This window comes from Micromesistius poutassou (genome assembly GCF_964030765.1).
Source record: "Micromesistius poutassou genome assembly, chromosome: 16".
In the NCBI taxonomy this organism is placed as follows: Eukaryota; Metazoa; Chordata; class Actinopteri; order Gadiformes; family Gadidae; genus Micromesistius; species Micromesistius poutassou.
The window spans coordinates 18460468-18486661 of record NC_140286.1 but is presented as its reverse complement, the minus strand read 5'-3'; the positions used below and the strand labels follow the sequence as shown (position 1 = coordinate 18486661).

Sequence of the window (26194 nt, the reverse complement as noted above, 5' to 3'; positions counted from 1 at the left end):
TGTTTAGTAATCATTTATTCGGCTCCGCCAACAAAAATAGTTCCGCAACTGAAGGGAGACTAGGCTGTTGCCAGGCAACACATATACAGTACATAAACATTCCTAGACACAAGCTCGCTACTCTGTGTCAGAGCGATAGGCTCTGCTCTGTGTCCGCCGCTACTTTCCTTCCCTTCGTCCTCCTCCGAGTCTGATGATGACCATTCATAGTTCAAATCAAATGTTATTTTTGGAAATATGTCCATCTTTACCGTGCAAAGTTTGCCACAATCTAAGATAGGCTATTTAACAGCTGATGTAACGTTAGCTAATAACGGTTATTAGAACGCCCGTACAGCGGAGTGATTATGTCTGTGAAAAGTCCCAGTGCTGTTATACTGTATATCAGCACTATGGAATGTCTCGTTGTCCAATCAAATTGCTCGGTTGGGACCGGTCGGAACTAACTGTTGTATAAAAATGAATAATTTAATGCTAAATCTTTTTATTTTAAAGTGTAACTGAACCCTCTGTTTCAGCACAAATTTAAACAATATGAGATGTAAAGAAATATGTCGTGGGCTAAAACTTCTAGGAAGAAGGGGGAATATTATCCATTTGTGATACTATTGTATTATGTTATGTTATAATGAGCAGTGTTGTATATGAAATGCACCACATACTGTGGCTTTATACTACAAGTGTCCGAGAAGCTTAACCCTCCCTTGGACGCAGCCATCAACATCAACCACTGCCCATACAGAGCTCCCCACATATGCTCTCTACAGCCTAACTACAGCCTTATTTTAGTTACAGTGAGAAGATGGCATAGATTACTATGTTATAAAAGCATGCTTAAAACAAACCAAACCATGGTTTTGGGTTCACCACACCTTTAAACCTTTATCTTTTACTTGTTTCACTATTTCACCTTCAATCCGTATGTTGTGTTGATGATATGCGTTGAACTTGAAACGGAGACAGCACCAAATAAAGGCACTTAACAAATTGGTGTGAGTTCAGATGTCGCTAACCATATCACACATTGATGATGGAACCCAGTACCTTTGGGCTGTGGATCAAACACTCGGCTAACCGGGACAGTGAATGTGACTTTGTTGTTTGTGTCTAGTGGCCCTGGAGCGCAGGGTCGAGGAGAGCGGAAGGAGGTACACTGTGGAAGGAGAGGTGCTGCTGCCCGGGGTGCTGGGCAGCAGGGTGCTTGGCCTGATGGAGGAGAAGACCCCCCTCTGGAGCTCTGCGCTCCGCCTCAAATACGGTGTCGGAGGTGAGCGAGTGAGCCTTCTGAAGACCAAGGGTTAGCTGAGATAAGACAGGCGGGAGGGGCCGTTACAGCAGGGATACAACATATATATATATATCTATCTATATTCTGTTAACGTTGTCACGATTTAATCTCCTCCCAGAGGAGGCGCGTCATCTGCGTCAGGAGTGCTACATGTCTCAGAGCTTGAGGAGGGAGGCAACCTCTGACCTCAGCTCCACCGTGAGAGCAGAGCATGAGTTCCACTGCTCCAACACGGCTTCGGTCAACCACAAGGTGACCACATCCATCTTCGCACAGCAAAGAACTGTCACTATAGTTCCTCCATCAACTGTCAATGGGATCTTCTGAATTTTCTTACATGGCTAAAGTCACTGGAACACATTACTCTATTATCATAGGGAGTATAAGGAAGACAATTTGACCCAAAGAAAATGATAGTGTCTTTTAGATACATCTCATTAAGGTGCAGTTAGGGTAGATGTCGTGCTAATGGATGCCTATAGGTAGTCTGCAGATATTGGGGACTGAACCAGGGTCTTTTTGACTGGGAATTACCCCAACCACTACACTATCCTGCTCTACACTGATACTATTTGACCCTGGTATTTAAGTCTATGGATTAAAAATATATTTTATGGGAGTTGGCTGTTTGAATGCGTCTCCCAGATTGTGGTGAGACACGAGGAGAGCCCAAGCCACACCCGCTCCAGCCTGGACGCCAGCTACGGAAAGCACTGGGACGAGGTGAACAACAAGCGCAAACTACACCTGAGCCAGTCCTTCAAGAACCAGACCCGCCAGAACCACACCAGCTACACCATGGAGGTAAGCAGGCCAGTCAGCCATGGACGGAGAGCGTAGAGATATATAGAGAGATTTGATTCACTGTTACTTTTTATGAATTCAAGAGATGGAGTAGCAGGACTCTGTATCCAACCAGACTGATTATTGATCTTAATCATATATTCAATTATATTTTATCAATTACACACATTTTGACCGGTCGTCAAAATTCCCAGTTCAGCTTCCTGCTGCCAGAGAAGCACCTGAACTACAGGACCCAGCTGCTGCACTCCCACCTGAGGGAGCAGGGCTCTGAGAGCAGCACGCACCTCAAGGTGCACTACAACGACCTCCTGCCCCTGGTGGCCGGCCTGCAGTGGAGGAGCGGAGACGCCGCTCACAAGAAGTGGGAAGGTACAAAGAAGAGAAAAGGCCTCTGTTTTCAGTGATTGGTTGATTGTATGACATTCTGGTTCAGAAGCGTTTGTGAACCAGAATGAACCAATTTGAGGAGAAGAATCCCCTGGACAGATGACTCGTGGAAGGACGTATCTTGTTCTTGATAAACATTCTAGTTCAGATATTCAGTATTGTAAAAAGCTGCAGTAGAACAGTCCCCTGCTAAGTCCCTCCCTGGCACCGCCCCCCGCAGGCTCCTTCAACATGGACAGTCCCTGGCTGTACGTCTCCATGGCCCACAAGCTGAGCCGGCCCCAGAGCCACACCCTGCAGCTCAGTGCCGAGCTCAGCGCCCGCAAGTGGCTGAGCGTCCGCGGCCTGGCGCTGGAGGCGCTCGTCAAGGACTGTGGGCGGGAGAGGGAGGCGCGGCTCCACCTGTACACGCCCACGCTCACCTATGTCAAAGTGAGCAGCAAGGGATGACTTGCAGTATATTCACATCCCTCTCAGTAAACAGTATCCCAGTTGCCATAGTATAAGGGAAGTGAGGCTTAGTTCAAACTTAATATAAAATATGGATAAAAAGTGACCTATCCACAATATATACACCATAAATTTAATATAGTCACCTAAGAAATATGTGTAATAAAAATCTAAAACTCCCTCCATCGCAACCGCCTCACCAATGTGGTCCTTCGCCCTCCCCTCTCTCGGACAGGTGGGGGCCTGGGGAGTAGTGGGGAAGCAGGGAGTGAAGAGCTCCTGGACCCTCAGCTCCATGTGGACCATCCCCCTGCGAGGACAGCTGTCCCTGGAGGGCAGCAGGGACCACCGTGGCCTGCAGCTGGTGTCCAGCTATGGCAGGCAGAACCTCAGCCTCTCAGCGGCCCTCAACACCCTGGACAAGGTTCGCTGGAGGAGGTCAACCTGATTCTGTCTGGGGCTGGTCATTGTGGAAACAGTGCGATGCCATACTGGCTATTGGTGTTTAAAAAACATTGGATTAAACAAGCTAGTGTGCTAACCCTGTAGTCAATACGCCTTGAACCCAGGTTTGACTTTGATTCAAGGACCTGCCTTATGCTACATGTCATTCTGTCTCTCAAGCAACCTTTTTACTGTTTTCACAGATTGTTTTGTGCAGGGCTCCACTAACAGTGCTGTGTTGCTTTCTCTCCTGTCACCGGTCTACTGACTTGATTTAAGAACTTGAAAAAGAGCCAAGTGGTGGTGAAGATGGTCTTCTGGGAGCCAAAGAGCTCTCCCACAGAGCTGGAGTTTGAAGGAACGGTGGAGGAACTGAAGAAAGACCCGAGAATGTACCAGAAAACTGCCATTTTGTGGCTCAGGTATGCAATTAGGATTTTGTGAATTGTAATGTTATGGATACATTCCATCCACTTGATTGTGAAAACTTCAACATTTCCTAAAATAGGCAGCCGTTCCAGAACTTTCCCCAGAGTTTACTCCTTCGCCATACGTTCACTGTTGACCTCTTCGAGGACCTCTACATCTTAGAGTCCAGAGCGGGTTTTCATAGCAGCGGCGAGGTCATTCACACACTCACACTGGGATACAAACCACCAAGACCTTTTGTGAGTTTAGAGCAACATGACAAAATCACAATGATTGGAATTGTACTATTGTTTGAGCTTTGTCTGGAGGAACCAAAAGTCTGAATCATAGTGAGCTAATCCTTTCTGTGTTTGTTTCAGGTTTGCTCGGCTCTGGTGCACCCATTCAGCTCTTACATGCTTCCAACTGACTCAGAGCTATGCATAACCATGTTCAACAACCAGGTAGACCATCAGCAATGAATTACTCACGATTAATTCAGTCAGAGGACCCAGTGTTTGATGCCCTCACCCTCACCCCCACAGACCCAGAGAGAGGTTCAGGGTAGGCTCCGGGTGGGCAGCAAGGAGAAGCTGAACTTCCACGGGCAGCTTCTCCAGAAGCCTGGACAGAGAGGCATGAGGGTCCGAGCCAACCTCTCCCACCTCCTCCAGGTAGACCAGCCCAGAGGAAAAAAGCCTATTGAAGTCTGTCTGTTGAGAATACACAAGAGATGGGAAATAAAAGAAAACCATACAATACAGCAAAAATACAGAAAATATGCTTAAGTCACATATATCATATGTAATGATGCAACAATTTAATATTTTAGCAGACACTTTTACTAAATATCTTTTGAATTCAGATATCAGATGTCATTAAAAATTTGTTAGGGGTTAGAGCCAATGGGGATCGAACACAAGACCTTTTGGCTGGGAGTTGAACACCCCAGCAACCACAGTAGCCCAACCTCCTGCACCAAATTCCCAATGTCTTTGTGACGTGCTTACTTTTTTCTTCTTCATAATTTAATTAGTGGTATGTGTTACTATCATAGCGAGGGAGACCACCAACTGGAATCTGTTCCAACTGGTCTTAATCTGCTGGTGTTGTTGCTGTTCCAGCTGCAGCTGCCCTCCTCTGCCCTGCTGGAGGGAGATGTGCACTGGACCCCCCCGGACAGCCCTGCTCTAGACTACCTGGCCAGAGGGAGGCTGAGGGTAGAGCGACAGGAGAGCCAGGTGAGGACTATTCATCCAGAGCATGTGGGGAACATGTGGGGGACCGATGGGTTAATAAATGTGTTTTGTTTGTTATTGTTATTTTTCAGTTTTCCTTGCACCTGAATGGAACCACCAAAGTAATTGGGCTGTATTCCTCTCTCAGTCATCCCTTTAAATCCAAGATCCCCAAAACTGTAGAGGTGGGTGACTCTGGTTTATTTATTTATGCTTTCTTTGTTTGTTTGTGTGTTTATTGAAATAGCATGACTTTGTTTGAAGATATTAATGTATAAAATATCTATTATATTATTTCTTGATTTAAGAAAAGAAAACCATCTTGTGTGAATATTGACTTCATGACAATGTATGTAATAATTATGAATAGTATTTATTATACATTTAGTTTATAACATGTATTTCATGATAGTAAATATCCGTACGTGAGAACCTTTGCTTGAGAAACCCTTCCCCCTGTCCAGACTAGCATGGGTCCTCCTCTGTGTCCATCAAGGTGACCGCCACGCTGAACACATGGCGGTTCGGCCACGGCTATAGTGCCATACGTGTGGTGGCTGATGGGAAGGACAGGGCTTGTCTGGGGGCCCAGCTGTCCCACTCCCTGAGCGGGGGGGACAGAGCTGTGGGGCTGAAGCTCAACCTCTCCCAGAGCCTGTTCCCCGGAGTGGACCTGGCCCTCCAGCTGACTGCTAACCTGTCAGAGCACCGGTACGTCAGGCTTTACTTGTTTTCAGACCTCAGCATTTATTTTATTCATAACTGAATTTGGTGGAGGTGGAGTGGAGTGAACGGAGGGTTCATTCACTCATGAATTATTTGCTAATTCACTCTTTCACGCAGTCATTGTTTTCATTCTTCATTCAGTCTCCCACAAATCCACTCGTTCATCAGTCTCCTTCATTCTGCAGTCATTCATTCTTTACTTATTCACTCATACACCGTCTCATTGATTATTTGGTTCCCATTTCACCATTTATATTATATTATTTAGTTCTAGTTGGATGCTGGGAAGTTCCTCCTCTACTCATTTGTTACTTCTGTGAGATCTTTCTAATATGGAGCGGTGGTTACTAGGTAACAAGGTTCACCGTAAAACCAATGGGCCTTGTTTATCTAGTGGCCGTCTTCCTTCTCAACACTAGCTAGGTGGGGGGACTGCCACATTCAGTTCACTCAACCTAGTTAGCTTAAAGAACCAAAATGTAAACAACACTAGTCCTTACCTCCATCTCTGAGAAGGAATAACTTATTTGACAGCAACTTATTTGACAGCAACGTATTCAACGTGTACTTCTTGACAGCAACGTATTTGATTATTTAGATCCTGATCATGGGAAGATACAGGCAGCAGTTTACCAAGCATACATTCAATGAGACAGTGGGTGTACATGCTTCTTATAGGGACACCTTGGAAAAAAAGGAAACATAGGTGAGGGGAAGTGACCATCGTGGAGAGTTTAGGATTGGCCAGGGCTGAAGTCAGCCATGGCGGGAGAGACAAAGTTAATTTGAATTACACAATGGGTTAGGTGGATATGTCTGCAAGGCTGCGAGACAGTTAAAGGAATCTAAACAACAAAGAAGTCAGTAGGTTGGCTTGGCCTCAGTATCAGACTTGTGGCTACAGTGGAAATGCAAATGCAAACAAATTAGAAAGGGGAAGAGAGGTACCTCTAGGTGCAAGAAGAATGTATAAAAAAAAAATCGTAATTATATAAACAAGGTTTATGTAATTTGTAAATAATTGTATATTATAGTTACAATTAATATTTCCAGGACAGTATCCAACCAAGCAGTGACCGTTGACCACTGATTCTTGTCCCCCAGGGTTTCAGTGCTAGGCTCCTACACCCAGGGGGAAAGGGCCCTGTTGCTCCAGGCCAGGGGCCTCCTGAACCACACCCAGGGGCTTCAGCTCTCTGTGACAGGGGACCTCAGGCACTCTCTGGTGGGCCTCAGTGCTCTGCCAACAGCCCTAGGGCTGGAGGGAGCCCTGGGGAAGACGGAGGGACTCACAGAAGGTGGGGCCCGGAGGAGGAAGGTTCATAGTGGTGCACTCAGGGAATTTCAATTCTCAGAGGGGGGTCAATTAAGAACAAACCAATTTAGTTTAATCACAGGAAAATTCTAGTCTGCATACTTGAATACATATCAGACAGATACTATTAAAGTAGACTAGGAAGATATTCAGTTTGAATGTGTCATAGCATTTGTAGCATTATTCCTAATAAGCTTACATTTGTAGTTATTACATTTATTCCATGTATTCCAATGAAGCATTTAAATAAACGTGTGCGCATGTGTGTGTGTGTGTGTGTGTGTGTGTGTGTGTGTGTGTGTGGTTTGTCTGTGTGTGTTTCCAGGACAGCTGAGACTCCAGGTGATGGAGGCCCTGTACCTGGTGGAGATGAACCACATTGAAGAACATGGACACACGAAGGCCGGATATGGGGATGAGGATGAGGATGAGGATGATGAAGACCCAGCAGGGGACGGCCCCGGGAGAAGGGCAAGCTACAGGCTGTATACTCAGTATGGGGACCAGTCTGTGTGTTTGAACGCCAGCCGGCAGCTCAACAGCTGGGGGAAGGGAGTGCTCCACGCCAACCTCTCTCACTCCTCTGACCTGCTCAGCGCTAGAGGTCAACCAAACCCTTTAACTCTCTCTTTCAAGCTCTCTCTCTCTCTTCTCTCTCTCTCTCTCTCTCTCTCTCTCTCTCTCTCTCTCTCTCTCTCTCTCTCTCTCTCTCTCTCTCTCTCTCTCTCTCTCTCTGTCTTTGTTTCCCTCTCTCTAGCTTTCACTCCCTCACCCTCGCTGTCTCTCTCCCTCTCTTCTGATTCAACAGAGCTTTGTTGGGATGGAACATAAACATTTACATTACCGGACGCAGTTTTCAAATCAAAAATCAAAAATTTCCACTTGGAATGGAATGGAAAATAACAATTTAGATAACACCTATTATAGATGCCTTTAGCTATATATATGTATATATATATATATATATATATATAGTAACTCTCCTCCCCTTGGTGTGTCCCTATAGGGGTACCTGCTAACAACAGTGCCAAGGTGAGCTGGACCAACTCGAGAGGACTTCAAGCATCCCTGCTAGCAGAGCTGCTGGCCGGGCCCGAGGGCCTGAGGGTAGAGCTGAGCTGGGCCAGGATGGGGCGCCAAGTCTTCCCCCGCTGGGAGCTCCACTCCAGACTGCAGCACCAGAGCGGGCCCCTGGCCATCCGGGGCCTGCCCAGCTCCATGCAGGCTGACGCACATTACCAGGTGAGTCCAGCTGGGTGGGCGTGAGAAGGTGGTTTGAAATATACACTTACTTATACACTTGCTTGATGCTTTTATCTGAAGCAACTTCATAACACTCTGTTATCAAGTCTCTGTTACACAGTGTTATCAAGTCGCCATTCATGTAGAGTCTTCATGAATGGTATATTATTAACCATTAATTAACATTATTTAATGCAGTAATATGCATATAGTATTAGCATAGGGGTAGTGTTGGTGGTAGTATCCTTATCCCTATGCTAAATCTACTATTTAATATTTAATTATACAAAATAATGTATAAATTAGTACCTTAGTTAACACGAACCATTAGTAAACATGAACAACATTAGTAAATTAGGAAATTAGTAAACAGTTAACTAAACTAGACCTTTAGTTAACTGTTGCTAAAGGTGTGTTACTGCATTAACTAATGTGAATTAATGGTTAAGTCATGTAGCATTATGTCAGGTGTGTCATGGGATTCCACCAACAAACTAAGAATGAGAATGAAAGAAAGAATGTGGGATCATCATCTTTGCCTTTAACCTAAATGATTTACGGAGAATTCAGATTTATGTCCATCAGAACCAGGAGGAGGCTCTAGGGGCCTCTTGCTTTAGGATGCCTACAGGTAGGCTGTTATTATTGGGAATCGAACACAGTACCTACGGGTAGGACTCCAACACCCTAACCACTACACTGTCCTATTCCCCCGTCCCCTTCCCATTCCACAGAGAGAGGAGGGCAGAGTCCTTGGAGACCTGGTTCTTCACATAGAGGAGCACAACATGCTGGATACTCATTTTATTGTGACAAGGAACAACAACACAGCAAATGTATCTGTGTCTCTATGGCAACAGATACAGCAACTCAGAGAAGTTCTACCCACATCTCTGCAGGTGAAACGCATCCCACACATGAAACCTGTTGAAATCCATCTACACGTTTACGCTACACGTAGATCATTGTAATTCTGTTCACCCTTAGTGTTTCTAAATATTTATTTCCAAGTAATTACATTGTTTTTAGCCAGGAAATATGTTTGATAGGATTGATACATTATACATTTAATCATTACATTCAGATTGCATTATCATATAATCTTGAGGTCAGAACATGCCATGTTGTCTAATGTTGCCATTCCAAAGGGCTGTGCCTCCTCCAACCTCACTCCAAGCCTCCCTCCTTTAAACAACAAACTTGCCTGTTTACCCAGATGAACTGCACAGGGGACTCCTCCATGGACCGCCTCTTAGTTCAATGCTGTGGAAGCTTGGCGAGCCACTCAGTTGAGGTACGAGCCTTCTCCTCCTCTCATCCACACAGTAGGTTCTGCTACAGCCTTGCCATAGCTTGCCTTAGCCTTGACGCACAAGCCAAAGGCTGAATCAGCCCTGCTGGTTGGGCCGAGCTACGGGCTAACCTAACCCATTCTTCCAGGCTCCTACTCAAATCCCTGGGCCTGCCCATCAACTCCAACCTCAGGCTTCTGCTGCGACCCGGGCCTCTGAGGTGGAGCCTGGGACTGTGGTTGGTGGCAGGCCACTGGAGAGCCAGCAACAGTGTGAGACTGAGGGTGGAGGCGGCTGGGGTGTATGGCTGGCATTTCCTTGGTGAATACGGGACCCCTGGGGGTGTGCACAAGAGAGAGCCAAGGGGTCAGTTGAGACTGACCAGATGGTGATGATGGTATCACGTCTGGGCGAATGTCGGGGGGGTGTTGGACTCGGTCAGCTACAGTTTGATGCTGACTTCCTGCTGTGAGGGGCTGGTGTGGACGCAAGTGCAGGACAGGGATAGGACCTCCTTCACCATCCAGGCACGAGCCAAGGAGGACGCCCTCAAAGGTTCTCTGCTGTTGGTGAACCAGCAGGACATCCTTGAGTGTCTGCTGTGGGTGCTTCTGAAGCTAGGCGCTAGGCGGAGCTGAGGAGGAGTTTGGAGCTGAACAACACTTCTGTCTCTGGAAGCACCTCTGTCTTTCTTGATGCCTCCCCAACCGTGGTAAAGGGGAGCATGCCTGGCCGCTGCCCCAGTCCGAGCCAAGCTCCGGCACAGCCCCACCCGGCTGCTGGAGGCTCACCCCCCTGGGAGGCTAGCGGTTAGAATGCTAGCTGGGTCAAGCCAGGCCCGGGGGGGCTTGGAGAGAGATACGTGCTCTGTGTTGGTCTCAGGGACACTTCAGAGGGGAGCACCAGAGGACTATTTGGAGGGTCTATGTTCACCATTTGTGTCTGTTGTTGAAGGTTAGATCTGAAATATGGAGGAAACGCATGCGTGTTTCCCTTGTTTCCAGAGGAAAGCATATATGTATTTTTTTCTACTTTCTATTTTGACAAGGTGTACATTCAATTAATATAATTCTGACATTTATTCATTTAAATTCAAATACATTCTAATATATTAAGTGAATTGCAGGCGTGTCCCTATTTTTTTCCCTCCTTGTTTTCATCCAATTCATAACTTTTATTGTAATTTCCACAGACTCCTACCCCCTGGGAATTCTCCATAAATGGCTCGGTGCTCCATAAAGGCTGTGCCACCTCTCTGAACACACACATCCAGGCTATGGGCAAAGAGAAGGCCAGACTGAGTCTGTCACTAGAATGCCATCCTCACTTTAGCCTCCAGGGGTCCGTTCAGCACTCCATGGAGGCAGCACCGATGCAGGCTGTGCCCACCCACAGGGCTCTGGTCCTGGCCTTCTCAGCTGTAACCCCCCCTGGTGGGTTGGAGCTGGAGCTGGGGGAGTGCCATTTCCGTTCTCACCTGGGGCAGAGCAGCTCTCCAGAGATGCAGAAGAGCCAGTCAGCGTATACTTTCAATGTCAGCCACTACTGCCCAGCTCTACAGGTAGGGGGCGTACTTATTTTGTGCAACAAATTAGGTTAGGTAGGTGGTTATTAAACAAATTACTTATAAAACCAAAACCTGCGAACCGATGATTCAGCCTGTCCACACCTTGAGGTACACAGTGTTCTCACAATATAAATTATTAGAGAGCAATTGAGTCCATTTGCCATTTTCAACATGACAGAACAAATCCTAGCTAAATGACTCCTCACCTAGTTTATATTGATAAAATGCAGCGTGTGTGTTGAGTGCCAGATGATTATTGATATACGAGTTAAATGTTATTAACCATCAAGGTGTAAAGGGCTCAAGTCTATTATAATAGTGAATCCTTACAGTTTTAATAACAAAATACATGCATGGCTGCATGTGATGAATGAGTGCAACGTTTGTGCCTTTGTTCATATCACAATGAACACAGGCACAAACGTGTGTGTGTGTGTGTGTGTGTGTGTTCCCACAAACACAATTCCAACACACAGAATGTCTCCCACTCATCGCTCCTCAGATAACCCTTCTGCCGGTTTCCTCGGATGTTCACGGCTTCCTGTCCATGGGACCCTGTCAGCTGACCCTGGCCGGCGCCCTCCAACTGGAAGACCGCGAGGCCTCCCTGGATCTGGCAGGTCAAACCTGCAGGCCCCTCCGCCTTTCTGGGGCCCTGACGCACTCCTTTCCCGAGCTGAGGAGGACAGGCCTGCCCCTGAGGACCACAGTGGAGGTCTCTGGTCCCGGGGCCCCTGGGGAGACCGCCGATCTGCTGATCAGAAGCGGGTCATGCCACATGGGGATTAAAGCCCTCCCTGGGACGAAAGGGAGGGTGGTGTGGCTGTGGGCTATGGAGTCTAAATGTCCCTACTTGCAGGTATGTTTGTTAGGGCGATTAAGATTTGAGACCCCTTAAGGTGGATCCTTGAAGATAATAGAATAGCATTGAATAGGACTTCATGGACTGGACCGAAATTTGGGCAAGGCACTTTGCCACTTGAGAGACATTAAAAATAAAGTTGGAAATTACATACATATAATATAAAATACAATGATTATACATAATACATATTTTATAAAACAATGAAACAATGATCAGGTAAATGTCTTTGCTTGATCACAGCAATTTATCAGATGATTTTTAAGAGAGCAATTAGATTTGATACAAAGGCCTGCAAGGGAGGATTTTAAAACACAGTAGTGTGGGAAATCCCTCCAGATGGATCGTCTTGTTTGAAGGGGCTCCAGTAGTAATACTGTAGTGCTGTAGATATCTACGGAATGTAACTCACCTTCTCCAACCCTCCAGGCCCGTCTGAACGGCTCAGTGACAGAGGACAGTCGGGGCGTGTGGACAGCCGTGGTGGACACTGGTCTGGACAATGAACAGGGTTTCCTGCGTCTTAGTGCAAGAACCGCACCAGAGCTGAGGGTGGAAGGCCAGCTGAGCCAAAACTTGTCTCTGCTTCTCCTCCAAGAGGTCCCAGGACACGGCAGGCTGTCCGTGTTGGCCGGGGCTGGACAGCGGGGGTACGCCGGCCAAGCCCTGCTGCACATAGGCCAGTGTACACTGGGGGTGACGGGGGGCGTCCTGCCCAGCCCTGGCCTGCAGGGGTCAGTGGTGTATTACAACAACTGCACCGTTGTACAGGTAGAGTGCAGCTGTGGTCGCAGCAGTTTGAGTGTGTGCATGTGAATGATACAGGGAAAGTATTCTTTCATCATGGATTAGTTCACCGTATGGATCACACGTGATGTCTTGTTCTGGTTGTAGAAGTGGGGGAGTCCAGACAGGATGCAGCTGTCGGGGTCCGTGGTCACCTCTCCTGGTGTTCTTGAGACAGGGGTTTCCATGGCGATAGACAAGAAAACACTACAGGCTTCATTAGTCCTGAGTAAAACCAAGGTACACAACAATGCTGTGAAGCCGGCATCTTTTGATGAAAAACACTTAATTTTTTGAGGATGGTGATGAGTGTGTGTGATGGTTGGCTGGTTGAAGAGTTTGCCCCATTACTCTGGGGCTGGGTGAGGCCACACACCTGTGGAGCATTGACTAATCAAGGCACACAGGATAACCCTGCCATCCTGACACACTCAGGAGGGATCAGCAGCCTGATCCACGTTTAAATCTAGCTAATAAACTGGTTCACACTCACTACCTGTGTCCTGATTGTAGAGGAGCTCAGCAAAGCCACTTGGGTGACATGTGGCAGATTCAACTACCAATGTGGGGCAGTAAACCACGCGGTGTGACATGCTGACATGTCAGAGCTCCCCCTGACTGTGGAGTGATGGTTGTTTTATCCTGTATACCCAGATTAGTCAATGCACCACATGTGTGCAGCCTTACACAGCCCCAGAGTAATCAGGCTGCTCCAACTAGCCACCGACCACACACACTCCACAAGGATGACTATTTTAAAGAGAGAACAAATGTTAATCAAAAGCAGAAATGGTCAATGACTTAATTATTTCTAATTGTTTGATACGAGTTGTAACATTTTTGTTTCAGTATCAGAGCAAAGTATCAGTCCTTCTCAACCACACCGTGCCTCTGCTAAAGAGGGTGGGCCTCCCCTCGTCTGCTGCCATGGCGATTAACTCTGGGAACCATGGCGATGGCTCATACTATTTCCTTCAGAATTGCTCGGCAGGAAATGAACAGGTGGGAGGGGAGATGGCCCTGTTGACCAGCTTGTTGCTCAAGCTATCTTAAATGATAACCTCTGGATTATTCAACCCAGACCCTATTTTCCTCTTAGGCACTAATACGGGGCAAAACATTTTTTAATTTGTCCAGTAATGAGCAAGAACATTGCAGTCGTAATCCGCAAAACGGCTGCAAAGTGATCCTTTGGGGCATAGCGCCCCTTAATGTACGTTCTCTTAAGGGGCTTGTTTTTGCCAATGCCAATTTTGATGATAAGTGTCTGACGACATTACAGAGTTATACAACTCTTTTATTTACCTCTCGCCTGATCCGGTCTGTTTTTTTTTATCACAAAGGGACTTGCAGTGCATTCAACTATGAAGTTAAACCCCTAAAAAATTGACAGAAATATTATATACAAAAAATAATGGAAGCAACTGCTTTTACATGCTACAATACATAAACAAGAGATAGAGACAGAGAGACCGTAAGAGAGTTATTTTTATATTCATTCACCAAGAGGCCGTCTGAACAGAGGAGTTTCCATATGGGCAGGGATTAAGCTGTTCTGGTGTCCGTGGGGAGCTCACTCCGTGGGAAGCACAAATCCAGAGATTTGTGCTTCTACCTGGGTTTTAGACTGTGAAGAAAACAGAATGAGTTGTGTGTCATCTGCATAGCTATAGTAGTAAAGGCCATGTGAGTGTGACCGTGAGACAGTGACCTGGTGTACAGAGAGTAAAGGGTGGGCCGGGACAGAACCCTGAGTAGTGAGACCACAAAGAACGGGCACCGATCCTGGTTACCCTGTAAGTGACGAGTGCAGAGCCTGAGACTCCCAGTTCTTGGAGGCTGGAGAGGAGGATCTGGTGGTTCCCTGGGTCAAAGGCTGCTGGAGGGTCCATCAGAATGACAGCGGAGGAGAGGGAAGCAGTTTTACTAGTGTTAAGTATTTCTGAGACGGCAAGGAGAGCAGTCTCAGTTGAGGGGCCTGTCTTGAAGCTGGAGGCTTCAGGAGGTTGTTCTGGGGGAGACATGCAGAGAGATGGGAAAAGACGACACACCCGAGAGCTTTGGAGATAAAGAGTAGAAGAGAGGTTGTTCCTTACATCAGATGGGTCTGGGTTTCTTTAAGCAAGGTCCACGCTTTAAGTGAGTGTTCAGAAAACAACAAGTGGTTGTTTTGTGGGCGTGCAGGCTCAAGAGGACAGGTTGTAGGGCTGTGGGAGGTTACCAGGGACCCCATTGGGAGTGAGGGGTGAAAAGGAAGTTTGAGCAGGAGATGAAGTGGTGGCGTTAGGACAGGTGGTGCCAGCAGATGACACACTTTTTTACTGCTACTGCTTCTTGGGAATACAGACAGGAACAACAACGTCTAAAGCGTTGAACATGCCACTACAGCAACAGCAGCTAGCTGTAAAGCGGCGATAGGTGAAGACCTGTGAGAAGACGTCAATAAGTAGGACTCTGTGTCAGAAGCGTGTGATGTGGAGAACAATCTATCTTTTCTCTCTCTCTCTTTCTCTCTTTTTCTTTAAACAGTTTTGTTTGAAATGTTCAATCTCAAGTGCAACCTTTACTTCTGCGTAGATTAGCTTTACCTGCCTATCCACCATTCAGTCTGTAATTTTTTTTTCTCTGTTCTCTTTTAAAGATCGAGTGAGGTGGGCCCCATACATATCTTCGCTGTGGGCCCCCAATTTGCTAAATCCGCCACTGAATACAGACACTTAAAATAAAAAGCATGTCAGCTGTAAAAACCAGCACTTTAAGATGAACATACATTGACAGGGCGTCACTGCCCAAAAGAGTTCCATTGCAGCCCGTTTGGTGGATAGCAGCTAGCTGACCTCGAGGTTTCAGAGATGGTTGTCCGCATTAGTCCCTTGGAGCAAAAATGACGGGAAAATAACACCATGTTGAAAAATCCCAAAGTTATCCTTTAAGTTATCTGCAGACAGCTTTATCTATCGCAATTTAATTGAGTAATAATAATATATATTCTTTATATATATCCTTTTTCTAGGTTTTGTTAACATGATGCTTTGATCCTATGTGTCTGTTGAGACTCCCATCTCTGCTTTCTACATTTGATCTTAACCTCATAAACAGAATCCATGCAATAATCAAAATGCTGTTGTGTTGTTTACAGTTTACCAAGAGGTTGACAGTGACACTGTCCTCTGCAGATGCAGGAATGAACAGTAGTTTTATTCATACAGTGAACTTTCTGCGGGCTCTCGGCGTCCCAGAAAACAACAGCATTCAGGTAAGAAACGGTTCAGAGGGCCGATCACATTAACCGGCAGGAAAACATTTTGGTTGATTCATTTAAGATATTTTATATCAACAAGATCAGATTTAAGATATTTGATATCCCAATTAAATCTAGAAGAATCCCATTGAAGAGATTTAATATGCTATTGCATCTGTAATAGGCCGACAGGTTTTTTAGTTTTGATTTGGAAGCTTTTATTTTTTATTGTTTATCTGCGCATGTTTCATGACGGCATCAATGATGGCCCCATTAAACATTCATATCACCATGTTGCCGTTGTGTGTGGGAGGTGGTGATGACAAGGATAAAGATAAGTGTAAATCTGGCTGGCATGACAAGCGCAATATACTGTAAATGTGGACCAAGAGAAAAATATGGATGTAATATACTTCCCTCTGTTAAACCTCAGGTTTACTAAACTTTTAATGTCCTATCTCTCTTCACCGTCCTGTCCATGCAGGCACAAAAAGCCTATAAACATATTCCATAATAGCTAAATATGGCTCTGGTTATAAGCGCTTGTTAAATGTTTCTCTCACTCCCAGGGCCTGCTTGGGTACTGCTCAGCAGAACCCCCCGCTGCTGGCTAGAACATTTGATCAGATGTCCGTCAATCAGTTGGATGTGGCACGAGGCACAAGCCAGTCATAGTGAAGGCTCTAGAAATGCATCACAAGCTAGTTAAAATAGAAATGTGACAGCCCCTGTCTGTGAATGCCTAAAGGCTCATGCAGAAAGTAAGAGTAGAATGCAGAAGAAGATGCAGTTTGGAAAACTTTCTTTAATCTCTGACACACGCAGACTGCTGGATGCACATTGTATGTGTCGGAATCAGGTTAAATGATGTCCTGCAAATACGTCTGATAAAATGGTGAAACTGAAACTATATTGACATTGCAGAATATGGAGAAGAACCATAAAATACAATACTATTTCTGTTCTGAAGAAGGCTGGCTAAGTCACTCCCTCTTTCGGTGAAACTGCTTGTAAAAATACCCCCATATGAGGCAACCGATAGTCAAATGTAATGCTGATTGAATATATCCTTTGGATTAGCCTAGCCTAGCCTAGCCTGGGAACAAGAGGAATATGTTCTGTTTGCTCTGGCAGATGCTCTGATCCCGTCCCGTTGAGACAGAGTCCCAGCTGACCCTTATCTTACGTGGGGGGGGGGGGGGGGGGTTGAAACTATGCCTGTACTGCCGCTGATGGATTGGTCTATTGAATGGTCTAACCCAGTATTAAAGGGCCCAGATTTTACCACAAGCTGTGAGTGTGAATAGCCACATTTGTACTTTGTGCAGATTTTGTCTTTCAAAATCTCCCCTGCCCTGTGACATCACAAGTGGTACTGTGATGACCACTTGTGGATGAACTAGCCTACCAGCCTACCCAGTGGACTGTACCAACTCGTCTGCTTATCTAACTATCATACATCTAGATGGACACTCCCACTTGGGTGGTCACTATGTCACAGGAAAGGCCAGATTTCAAAACTGCTTGGAGTGGCTAATCACTCTCTCACCTAGTGGTGAAACAGGAGCCTTTTAAAGCTGCTTAATGGTATATTATCTTTAAAAGAAGAACAACTGCACTTAAAGCTTCTGTTTATCATTTCCTGTCTCAAAGCGCTATGTTCTGCACATGTTCCGCTGACCTGATTGGTTTAGGTCTATCCAAATATGTCCAGAGGCATATTGGTCTGCCACGTTGCCATAAGATGCCATAAGATAAGGAGCCATAAATCATAAATAAGCTGAGAGGTTCTAGAATAATTAACATTGGAGAATTGGCCTGGAGATTACAGGCTAATAAAACATATGAATAGCTCATGAATGTCACATTAATCCCTAGTCTGTTATTTATACACCTAGGAGCTTTATGCTTGATTTCTTTAGAAGTTTATTATGTATGAAACAAGGATGTGGGAAAAAAATATTTGCTGACGAATGCTTCCCACGCAGTAGAGTGCAGCAGCTCATCGCACTTGAAAACACAATAATATATGGAGCTCTGCTGTCAATAAATCCTCCTCTATTACCTCATTGGACCTGACACAGTATTAGCGCTAACACTACTGACTAGTATCTGCTCACACATTGAGTGGTTAAAACAACACCATAGAAGGTTATGCTCAACTCAATTGTCCCTTTTAAGTGTCTGAGATAAACCAGACCCTTAAGGGGTGACTTCTTTATCAAGCCATCCTCACCAATATACACTGTAGATTTCGCCTTTGTCCAACAGATGCTTCTTGAACCAGCTCCAGAGTGCATATCCGTTGACCTTGTATCTCTGAATAAACAACACGTTGAGCCTTTACCACTCTTGAGTCCTGATACCCCGCTATGCCTCCTATATGTGTGTTTGTGCAGATGGAGCTGAGCTCTGGCGAGGAGAAGACTTTAACCCTGCAGTCCCAGCTCGGGACTCAGCGAGCAGGCTTCAGATTGAAGATGAAGGGGCTCTCCCAGACGTCAGAGCTAACAGGAACCATGTGGTCCAGCGGGCCGCACAACATTATAGAGGTAAGGAGTATGGTAACAGCCTAGTGTGCATCAACAACACAAAATTACATTTATTGTTTAGCTTCCTGGGGTTCCTCTCCCTCTCTTAAAGCTGAACTTCAGCCTAACAGACTGACAAGGTTATGATATGTATATTGGTGATGAGCACGCACCCAGCTCCTATTGAACAGTTTGGTGTAGAATTTGGCTTTGCTTATGCATTTGATCAACTGTGTGGTATATTGTATCATAGCATACTGACAAATGTTAAGCTAGCTTTTGTTATTAATAATAAAGCCTGTTATGCATATTGTTATAACACATTTAATAATGTTTTTCTATTTCTTAATATATACGATTTACAGAATGTTGCTTCCTGTTGAAAGAGGGCAGCAAAACTTATTTTGGGTAACGAAGGAGAATAGCACAATACAAAATAACACATAAAAAACATGAAACACTTGAAAAGTTTACCTTGGAATGAATTGGAAAGTATTTTAGTATTTTAGCCTGTATTATTTCTTCAATGTGTTTTATGAATTTGATAACAGTACATTAAGGGTACATTTATTTTCCATTCATATAAATTAACATTATAAAGCATTAGCATAGGGGTTAAGTTTAGGCTTAGGTTTAGTTAAGCCTACCCTATTAAATAATGTATAAATGAATACCTTAGTTAACATGAACACCATTACTTTAACATGGACGCAATTAGTAATCATGAACACTATTAGTAAATTATTACCATTAGCTAACAGTTATGTTAGTTAAAGGCATTAGTTAATATGTAACATTTCCGCTTTAAAATATCTACAAACGACTAGACCTATGTTATATATTTTGTTGGGTTGTGTACTTACATTGTACACATATTTTCTAACAATATTTAAAACAGGAGGAATGTGTGGTGCATTGTGTTTGTCAAGTTTTCTCCCTTTTTTCTTGTGCATTCTCCACTTGAAAGAGATGGTGCATTCAGTCTTTCAGAGTTTCTTCTGGATTTCACTCAATAAACGTTGTTTCCTCTTTATCTTCTTTTATTGAGGTATTCAGTTGTAAGCAAGGTGAAAAACCTTTAAATCAAGACCCCAGAAAAAGGTTGTTTTACAATGTGAAATTAAATGCAAACAGGAAAATATACACTTTTACAATTATTGCCTTATCGTTCTATCGTTCTTAATGTTATTCAGGGATTTTTTAACCTTAATATTATAGTTCTAAATATGAATATATATAATATTTACTTCTTATTTAAATAATAACATCCCACCATAATCCTTTTAAATCATGTATCATAATTCAACCCGTTTAACTTAAACAATCATCATAATATCAACGAAAGTCCATACATTGACCACGCTGACATTTATAGGGTTAACCCAAGCATTGCCGAACGGCCACGTGGCTAACGCTAGCGGGCTAGTGCTCGCACAAACATTCCATTCAATCGTCCACAGTCTTCATCAATGATCTTGGTTTCTTACCGGCTGCCTTTCTGGTCTTTGTAGATGCCTTGGTTGCATGGGATTAACATATAGTTGGCGAGGACGAGCACTTAACTTCTCTTAGCTGCCGTCCCAGTCACTTCCACGTTTTGGTGTGTCCCGTCCTTTTTATAGTCTGTGCGCAACTTGGACTGGACAATGGTTCCTTCCGGTTTGCGTGGGTTTATTTCGGTCATTCCTTTTGTTTGACTTGACAGTGTTCATGGTAATGGCCAGCTACATTCAGGTGCATGTCAGTGGTGTCATTGACCCTTTTTCTAGCATCCGGGGAAACACACAAGAAGCTTTCATTCATCCCACATAATGATTTGTGAACTCCCTATTGTTCATTATGTGATAAAAGCACCAAATTTGGCAAATTTATTGGGAACAAAACTGGATATTGGGCCATCACAAACTTGTGGTGGAAGTGGCATACATTTTTTTTAGGAAAGATGTCTGCTACCTCATCAACGGAAGAACTGAGCAACCCATTCGTAGAGGAGAGCGTGCTTGCTTGTCCTTCACAGAAAGGAGATTGTGAATCCATCGGCAGTGGAGATTGTTAAGAAGGCACAGAAGATTGTCCGACAACAGTTCCAAGCATTCACAAAGGAATGTCTTGTGGAGAGAAAGCCCATTGATGAAACAATCCAATCCAACCGTCTGAAACTGTTTCATGGCTCAACGACAAAGAATTCTTCCGAAGTCTTCTCGACAAAGACTGTTCTCAAGACTACATTAGCTGTCAAACGGGAGATGGAAACCTGGAAGACTTCTTTCAGCATGAGAACCAAGTATGGCCACCACCACTCGCTTCAGGCGTTTCCTGAGGAAGACAAGGAAGTTGTCCTCACTGATGGGAAGGGGGTGCTCAGCACACAGCTACTGCAGGATCTCCACACTCTGGCCCCATGCAGCCATGGAGAAGATGATAGTCATATGCTATTGCATGTATCACATGCAATAGCCACACTGCATGGCCACCACCAGATGCTCATTCGCACTGTTGACACTGATGTTCTGGTCTTAGCTGTATTTGCCATAAGTCAACTACCAGCTGGATGTGAACTGTCGCAAGCATTCAGAACTGGCAAGAGCTTTCGCTACCTGGCAGCCCACCAAATAGTTGCGTGCCAGAGATGTCATGTACCCTTCCAATGTTCCATTTGACAGGCTGCAACACTCTATCTAGCTTTGCTGGACATGGAAAGAAGGCAGCATGGTCAACATGGAATTGACTGCCGGATCTGACAGATGCAGTACTGATGTTGGCAAAGGAACCAAAGGAGATCCCTGACAGACAGAAGGAAGCTCTTTCCCGGAAAAAATCTTTCCCGAATCTCACCTACCCAAGCTGCTCTGGTCTGAAAGCAGTCTACCAGGGTGGTCACATCTGGGGGAAGACACTGCTACCAGACCCTGAGCTGCCATCACCAACTGACTGGGGATGGGTGAAGACAGAAGGAATGTATGAACCCCACTCTACAGCATTGCCACAAGCATCAAAATCCTGCCACGAGCTGATCTCTTTTGCTGCAAGAATGACTGCAGAAAGTGCTGCAGGTGCAAGAAGGCCTCTGTATTTGTGAGGGAGAATGTGCCAACTGACTCTAAGGTCTCTCATTTACCCAAACATTGTGTGCCAGGCCATGGTTTATGGCAAGTTGTTAACAATTAACATGATCAAGATTTGTTCATATAATGATGGTAAATTGTCCTCATTTATATAGCGCTTTTATCCAAAGCGCTTTACAGTGTTGACTGACATTCACCCATTCATGCACACATTCACACACCGACGGCGGAGTCAACCACGCAGGGCGATAGCCAGCTTGTCAGGACCAATTAGGGTGAGGCATCGTGCTCAAAGACACCACGACGCTCAGCTAGGAGGAGCCGGGGATCGAACAACCTTGTGGTTACCAGCCAACCCACTCTACCTCCTGGGCTAATGATTCTAATAGTATACAGCAATTACACTGGTCTTTTCAAATAACTTAAGTAGCATAGGTAATGGCTTCAGTACATTCACTGAACATTCTTACATGGCCTAGGTTAAGAGGTTACTGTACTCGCTACTGCTAGGGTTTAATCCAGTTATATCTGTAACATGTATGGATTGACAGGAGTTTGGAGACGACGCTGGCATTGCTTATCCGTCGCTTCTCCACCTGAGATTACATTAGTTTGTTTACATTTGTTTTTCACGTTCTACCTAGCTTTATTGTTAGACTTTTTATCTAGCCTTAGGTTTAACCATTCTGTATCTTTTGCCTCAATCTGCCTGGACACATTCTCTACCCGATTGCTAGTTTGACAGATTTTGGTTGTTACATACCTGCATGCACAATCCTGCTACACCAGCCAATGTGGCAGCTACAACAGCTCCCACTCCGGTAAGGTGTTTGGACTTTGCTGGCTGGGACCGCTGTCTCTCAGTTGGTCGGCAGCTGGGCAGTTGCACCGTGCTAATCGTCCTCCCCGGCTTACACAATGCTAAAATACTCCACCTCGCAGTTTCTCAAACTCAACCATACCACTCCAGCTCTTTGCATTTCAGCTATCAAAAACCTTGGGCTGTTACGTAGACCCAGCTACATCCACAGAGCCTCCCGGGAGAAAGTTTGTTTACTCTGGGTCAGAACACTCCATCTCGTCCATGTGGTCCAGCGGGCGCACTGTCGTAGCTCCACTACGTCATCACAACAAACAACACGTGCACTGTGCATGCCTACGAACCTTCAAAGCAAACCAGAACCTTCAAACCGAGCCGTCAAAGCAAACCAGCCCACTCAGAAACAATCACATCTCAAATTTGCGAGTGGATTTGTCACAAACAATAAACTTGACTTTCTCTTCCCCACTGAAACCTGGCAAAAACCCTTGGAATACTTCTCTCTCAACCAGACTGCACCCGTTGGATACACCTACTTGGAAAAGCCACGCCAGGATGGGCGTGGTGGTGGAATAGCGACATTGCATCAACAAAGCATTAAAACTTGTGCAATATCCATTTCCACCCCCTCCTCAATTGAGTACCTTGCTTTTAAACTGTCCTAAACCTCTGGTCACTGCTGTCATTTACTGCCCCCCCCCCCCCAAGCCAAATCCTGCATTTCCTTCTGGTTTTTCTGAATTTCTAACTCAGCTCTTTGTCATTTCAACATCTGTCTTGCTACTGGGAGATTTCAACATCCATGTCGACTCTACTGAATGCAAAACCACAACTGAACTTGATAGATAGATCGATTTCCCCACCCACAGAAAAGGACACACATTGGACCTGGTCTGCACCCTTGGTATCACCATCAGTAACCTCCCCATCTCTGACCATCTGGCTATCACTCTGGACGTAGACATCCCCATCCCGCTTGTCAAACAGAAACAGAAAAATCACTTTCCGGAACTTCAAGTCCATCAAGCCCTCCTCTCTCTCCTCCATCTTGGCCGACACCATCTCCGACTCTGCCCTCACTCTGAACGCCTCCCCCATTGACCTGGTCAACACCTACAACAACTCACTCTCTTCCTGTCTTCCTCACCATCCTCATCCTCCTCGACCTCAGCGCCGCCTTCGATACATCAACCATTCCATCCTCCTCTCCATTCCAACCGGCACCGCCCTCTCCTTGCTCAATTCATATCTCTCTGACAGACATCAATACATCTTCATAAGCAACTGCAAATCCTCCACTGCCCTATAAGCACGCTGGCCACTAAGCTACCAACCAAAGGTGAAAAACATGAGACAATTGGCCCAACTAACAGCAGTAAATACAGCAGTATGCAGTAAGCAGAATTTCATTGGGGTTATCAAGTGGGCACCCTCTTTCACAGATGTTTCGTTAAGTTAGGCCCACGACACCACCTGAGGGCTTAACAATGAAACCAGTGTCCTGGATTCACCCCCCTCAATGCTGCCACCACATTGCCACATTTAATGCATCTAAATACTCTCTTTCCTGCATCATACCCCTAGCCCTACCCCTAACCCTGACCAAACAAACACGTTAGCACATTAGCACACGTTAGCACAGCTGGCTTACCTTAGCTTGCACCCCAGGAAGTATGTTTTTTCCTTACCCACAGCCATTCACTTGCTCGTTCTGCTGCCACAGAGTCATGGATGCAACAGAATTTTCTAAAACTCAACTGCAAATCTCAACTCAATAAATCTGAAATCCTCATCATCGGCCCAAACTCCCTCACCCGCTCCCCCCCAGACCTTCTCACTGAACATCGATGGCTCCATTGTCACCCCCCCCACCCCGGTCCGCAATCTTGGAATCATCTTCGACCACACCCTCTTGTTCCTACCTCACGTCAACCAGGTCACAAAAACTACCTTCTTCCTCTTCAGAAACATTGCCCGCCTCCAGCCCTCCCTGTCCGCTGCCGCTGCTGAAACACTCGTCCATGCCCTCATAACTTCCAGACTCGACTACTGCAACAACCTCCTCTATGGTTCAACTAACAACATCCTCAATATACTTACGTCCAGAACTCAACTGGCCGCATGCTCACCTCCACCCGCCACCGAGATCACTTGACCCTTGTCCTCCAAAACCTCCACTGGCTCCCAGTTAAATTTAGGATTCACTTCAAAATACTACTGCGTGTACCATATAGGCTCAGTCCTGAACGCAGTGACCCGGGTTCGAATTCTGCCCATGATCATTTGCTGCATGTCTTCCCCTCTATCTCCTATACCTACCTCTCTATCTATCTCTATCTCTATAATAAAGCATAAAATGCAAAAATAAATATTTTAAATACTACTCACCACCTATATAGTCATAAATACCTGGCCCCTCTCTAACTCTCCGACCTCCTCCTCCACCACACTTATACCCGTTTCCTCTGGTCTACTGACACAAAAGCACTCAAAACCCCCATGACTAAGCTTCATACCTGGGGTGACAGGGCCTTCTCAGTTGCCGCACCCTCTTTCTGGAACTCACACTCCCATGATTTAAACAGACCCTCAAAACCCACCTTTTCAAGATCACTTTCACACTTCCCTTCTCTCCCCTCCGTCGTTTTAACTATTCATAGTCTTATATGCCTATTTCAGTTTTTTAGCTACCTATTTTTATCCTATTTGATATTTTTATCTTTTTACTTATATATGTTATTATTAAATGATTTTATTCTGTGTTCACTTGGTTAAGTGACTTTGAGTATTTAGTATTTAGAAAAGCGCTATATAAGTTGAATGAATTATTATTATTATTATTATTATTATTATTATTAATATGTAGAGACAATCTCACCATTTTGTTGCATTTTCTTTCATTTATTATTGCCTTACAGTGTAATAAAACTTGGGGGTGGCCAAAGTGTTTGGAAAATGGCTTCCATGGTCATCACAATGCCAATCTGCAAAGGCGCAATATCCAGATTTCTTCTCAATATATTAAGCTATTCATGTAGCAAATTTGCCACTTTTATCACAAAATGAACAATAGGTTAGCTATGCTGCCCTACTAATCATGAATATGTGTGACTGCCTTGATTCAAGGTCCCTCATTGGCCACAAATAGCAAATGCACGTTAACCTGTCAATATTTGTAGCGTTAACACGTCCAACACGTGTTAACATGCTAAATTCTGTCTTTTTAACGAGACATTGCTAAGATGTTACTTGCGCTAATAGCCTTCCATAGAGGACAACAATCTCATGATAGCAATTTACTTCACGATGTCATCAAACAACATCTTTTGATATTGTTTTGATTGAGCAATCCCTAGCGGCATTAAATGATGTATACCTTTAATGCTTATTACTGCATTATCTAAAGTTAATTAATTTACCCTTATTGTAAAGCTTTACCATGAATTATTCATGAAGAACACAATGAGCAAATGCAGCAATGTATTGTATAGCAGACAATTGTTTGTTCTCAAAACTGGCATTCTCATAGCCTGGTCCTACCAGAGTAGTAGTACTGAAGGGAAATGAAAATTGAGCAGAAGTACGTAGGCGAGCGGTGCAAGGCTAGCATTCTCAGCCTGTTTCCTCTGAAATGTTCTCCCCTGTCTTTGCTCTAGGGCTTTTGCTCTGTCCAGGGAGGGTTTTCTGGATTTCAGTCCCAGGCCCGGTTGGCTGTGGACGGGCAC

The 26194-nt window shown here is 45.0% G+C and overlaps 1 protein-coding gene across 1 annotated transcript in view; it reads left to right on the top strand.

The window, feature by feature from the left end:
• LOC311360742 (uncharacterized protein) overlaps positions 1 to 26194 on the top strand; it is a gene marked incomplete at its 5' end in the record, with an annotated part of 76431 nt that overhangs the window by 19217 nt on the left and 31020 nt on the right. Inside the window, 33 exons of the mRNA XM_084480832.1 lie at positions 1112 to 1267; positions 1407 to 1540; positions 1934 to 2092; positions 2287 to 2464; positions 2703 to 2914; positions 3168 to 3356; positions 3656 to 3798; positions 3885 to 4044; positions 4165 to 4248; positions 4330 to 4458; positions 4909 to 5025; positions 5115 to 5207; positions 5492 to 5733; positions 6853 to 7046; positions 7389 to 7667; positions 8070 to 8305; positions 9040 to 9204; positions 9522 to 9599; positions 9791 to 9869; positions 10090 to 10198; positions 10316 to 10406; positions 10790 to 11158; positions 11667 to 12023; positions 12456 to 12797; positions 12921 to 13052; positions 13662 to 13814; positions 15952 to 16068; positions 16623 to 16633; positions 16802 to 16814; positions 18453 to 18605; positions 23431 to 23574; positions 24298 to 24486; positions 26126 to 26194. The exon at positions 26126 to 26194 is cut by the window's right edge and continues 136 nt beyond it. Coding sequence (XP_084336958.1) covers positions 1112 to 1267; positions 1407 to 1540; positions 1934 to 2092; positions 2287 to 2464; positions 2703 to 2914; positions 3168 to 3356; positions 3656 to 3798; positions 3885 to 4044; positions 4165 to 4248; positions 4330 to 4458; positions 4909 to 5025; positions 5115 to 5207; positions 5492 to 5733; positions 6853 to 7046; positions 7389 to 7667; positions 8070 to 8305; positions 9040 to 9204; positions 9522 to 9599; positions 9791 to 9869; positions 10090 to 10198; positions 10316 to 10406; positions 10790 to 11158; positions 11667 to 12023; positions 12456 to 12797; positions 12921 to 13052; positions 13662 to 13814; positions 15952 to 16068; positions 16623 to 16633; positions 16802 to 16814; positions 18453 to 18605; positions 23431 to 23574; positions 24298 to 24486; positions 26126 to 26194 — 5276 coding nt within the window. The remainder of the gene's footprint in view (positions 1 to 1111; positions 1268 to 1406; positions 1541 to 1933; positions 2093 to 2286; positions 2465 to 2702; positions 2915 to 3167; positions 3357 to 3655; positions 3799 to 3884; positions 4045 to 4164; positions 4249 to 4329; positions 4459 to 4908; positions 5026 to 5114; positions 5208 to 5491; positions 5734 to 6852; positions 7047 to 7388; positions 7668 to 8069; positions 8306 to 9039; positions 9205 to 9521; positions 9600 to 9790; positions 9870 to 10089; positions 10199 to 10315; positions 10407 to 10789; positions 11159 to 11666; positions 12024 to 12455; positions 12798 to 12920; positions 13053 to 13661; positions 13815 to 15951; positions 16069 to 16622; positions 16634 to 16801; positions 16815 to 18452; positions 18606 to 23430; positions 23575 to 24297; positions 24487 to 26125) is intronic.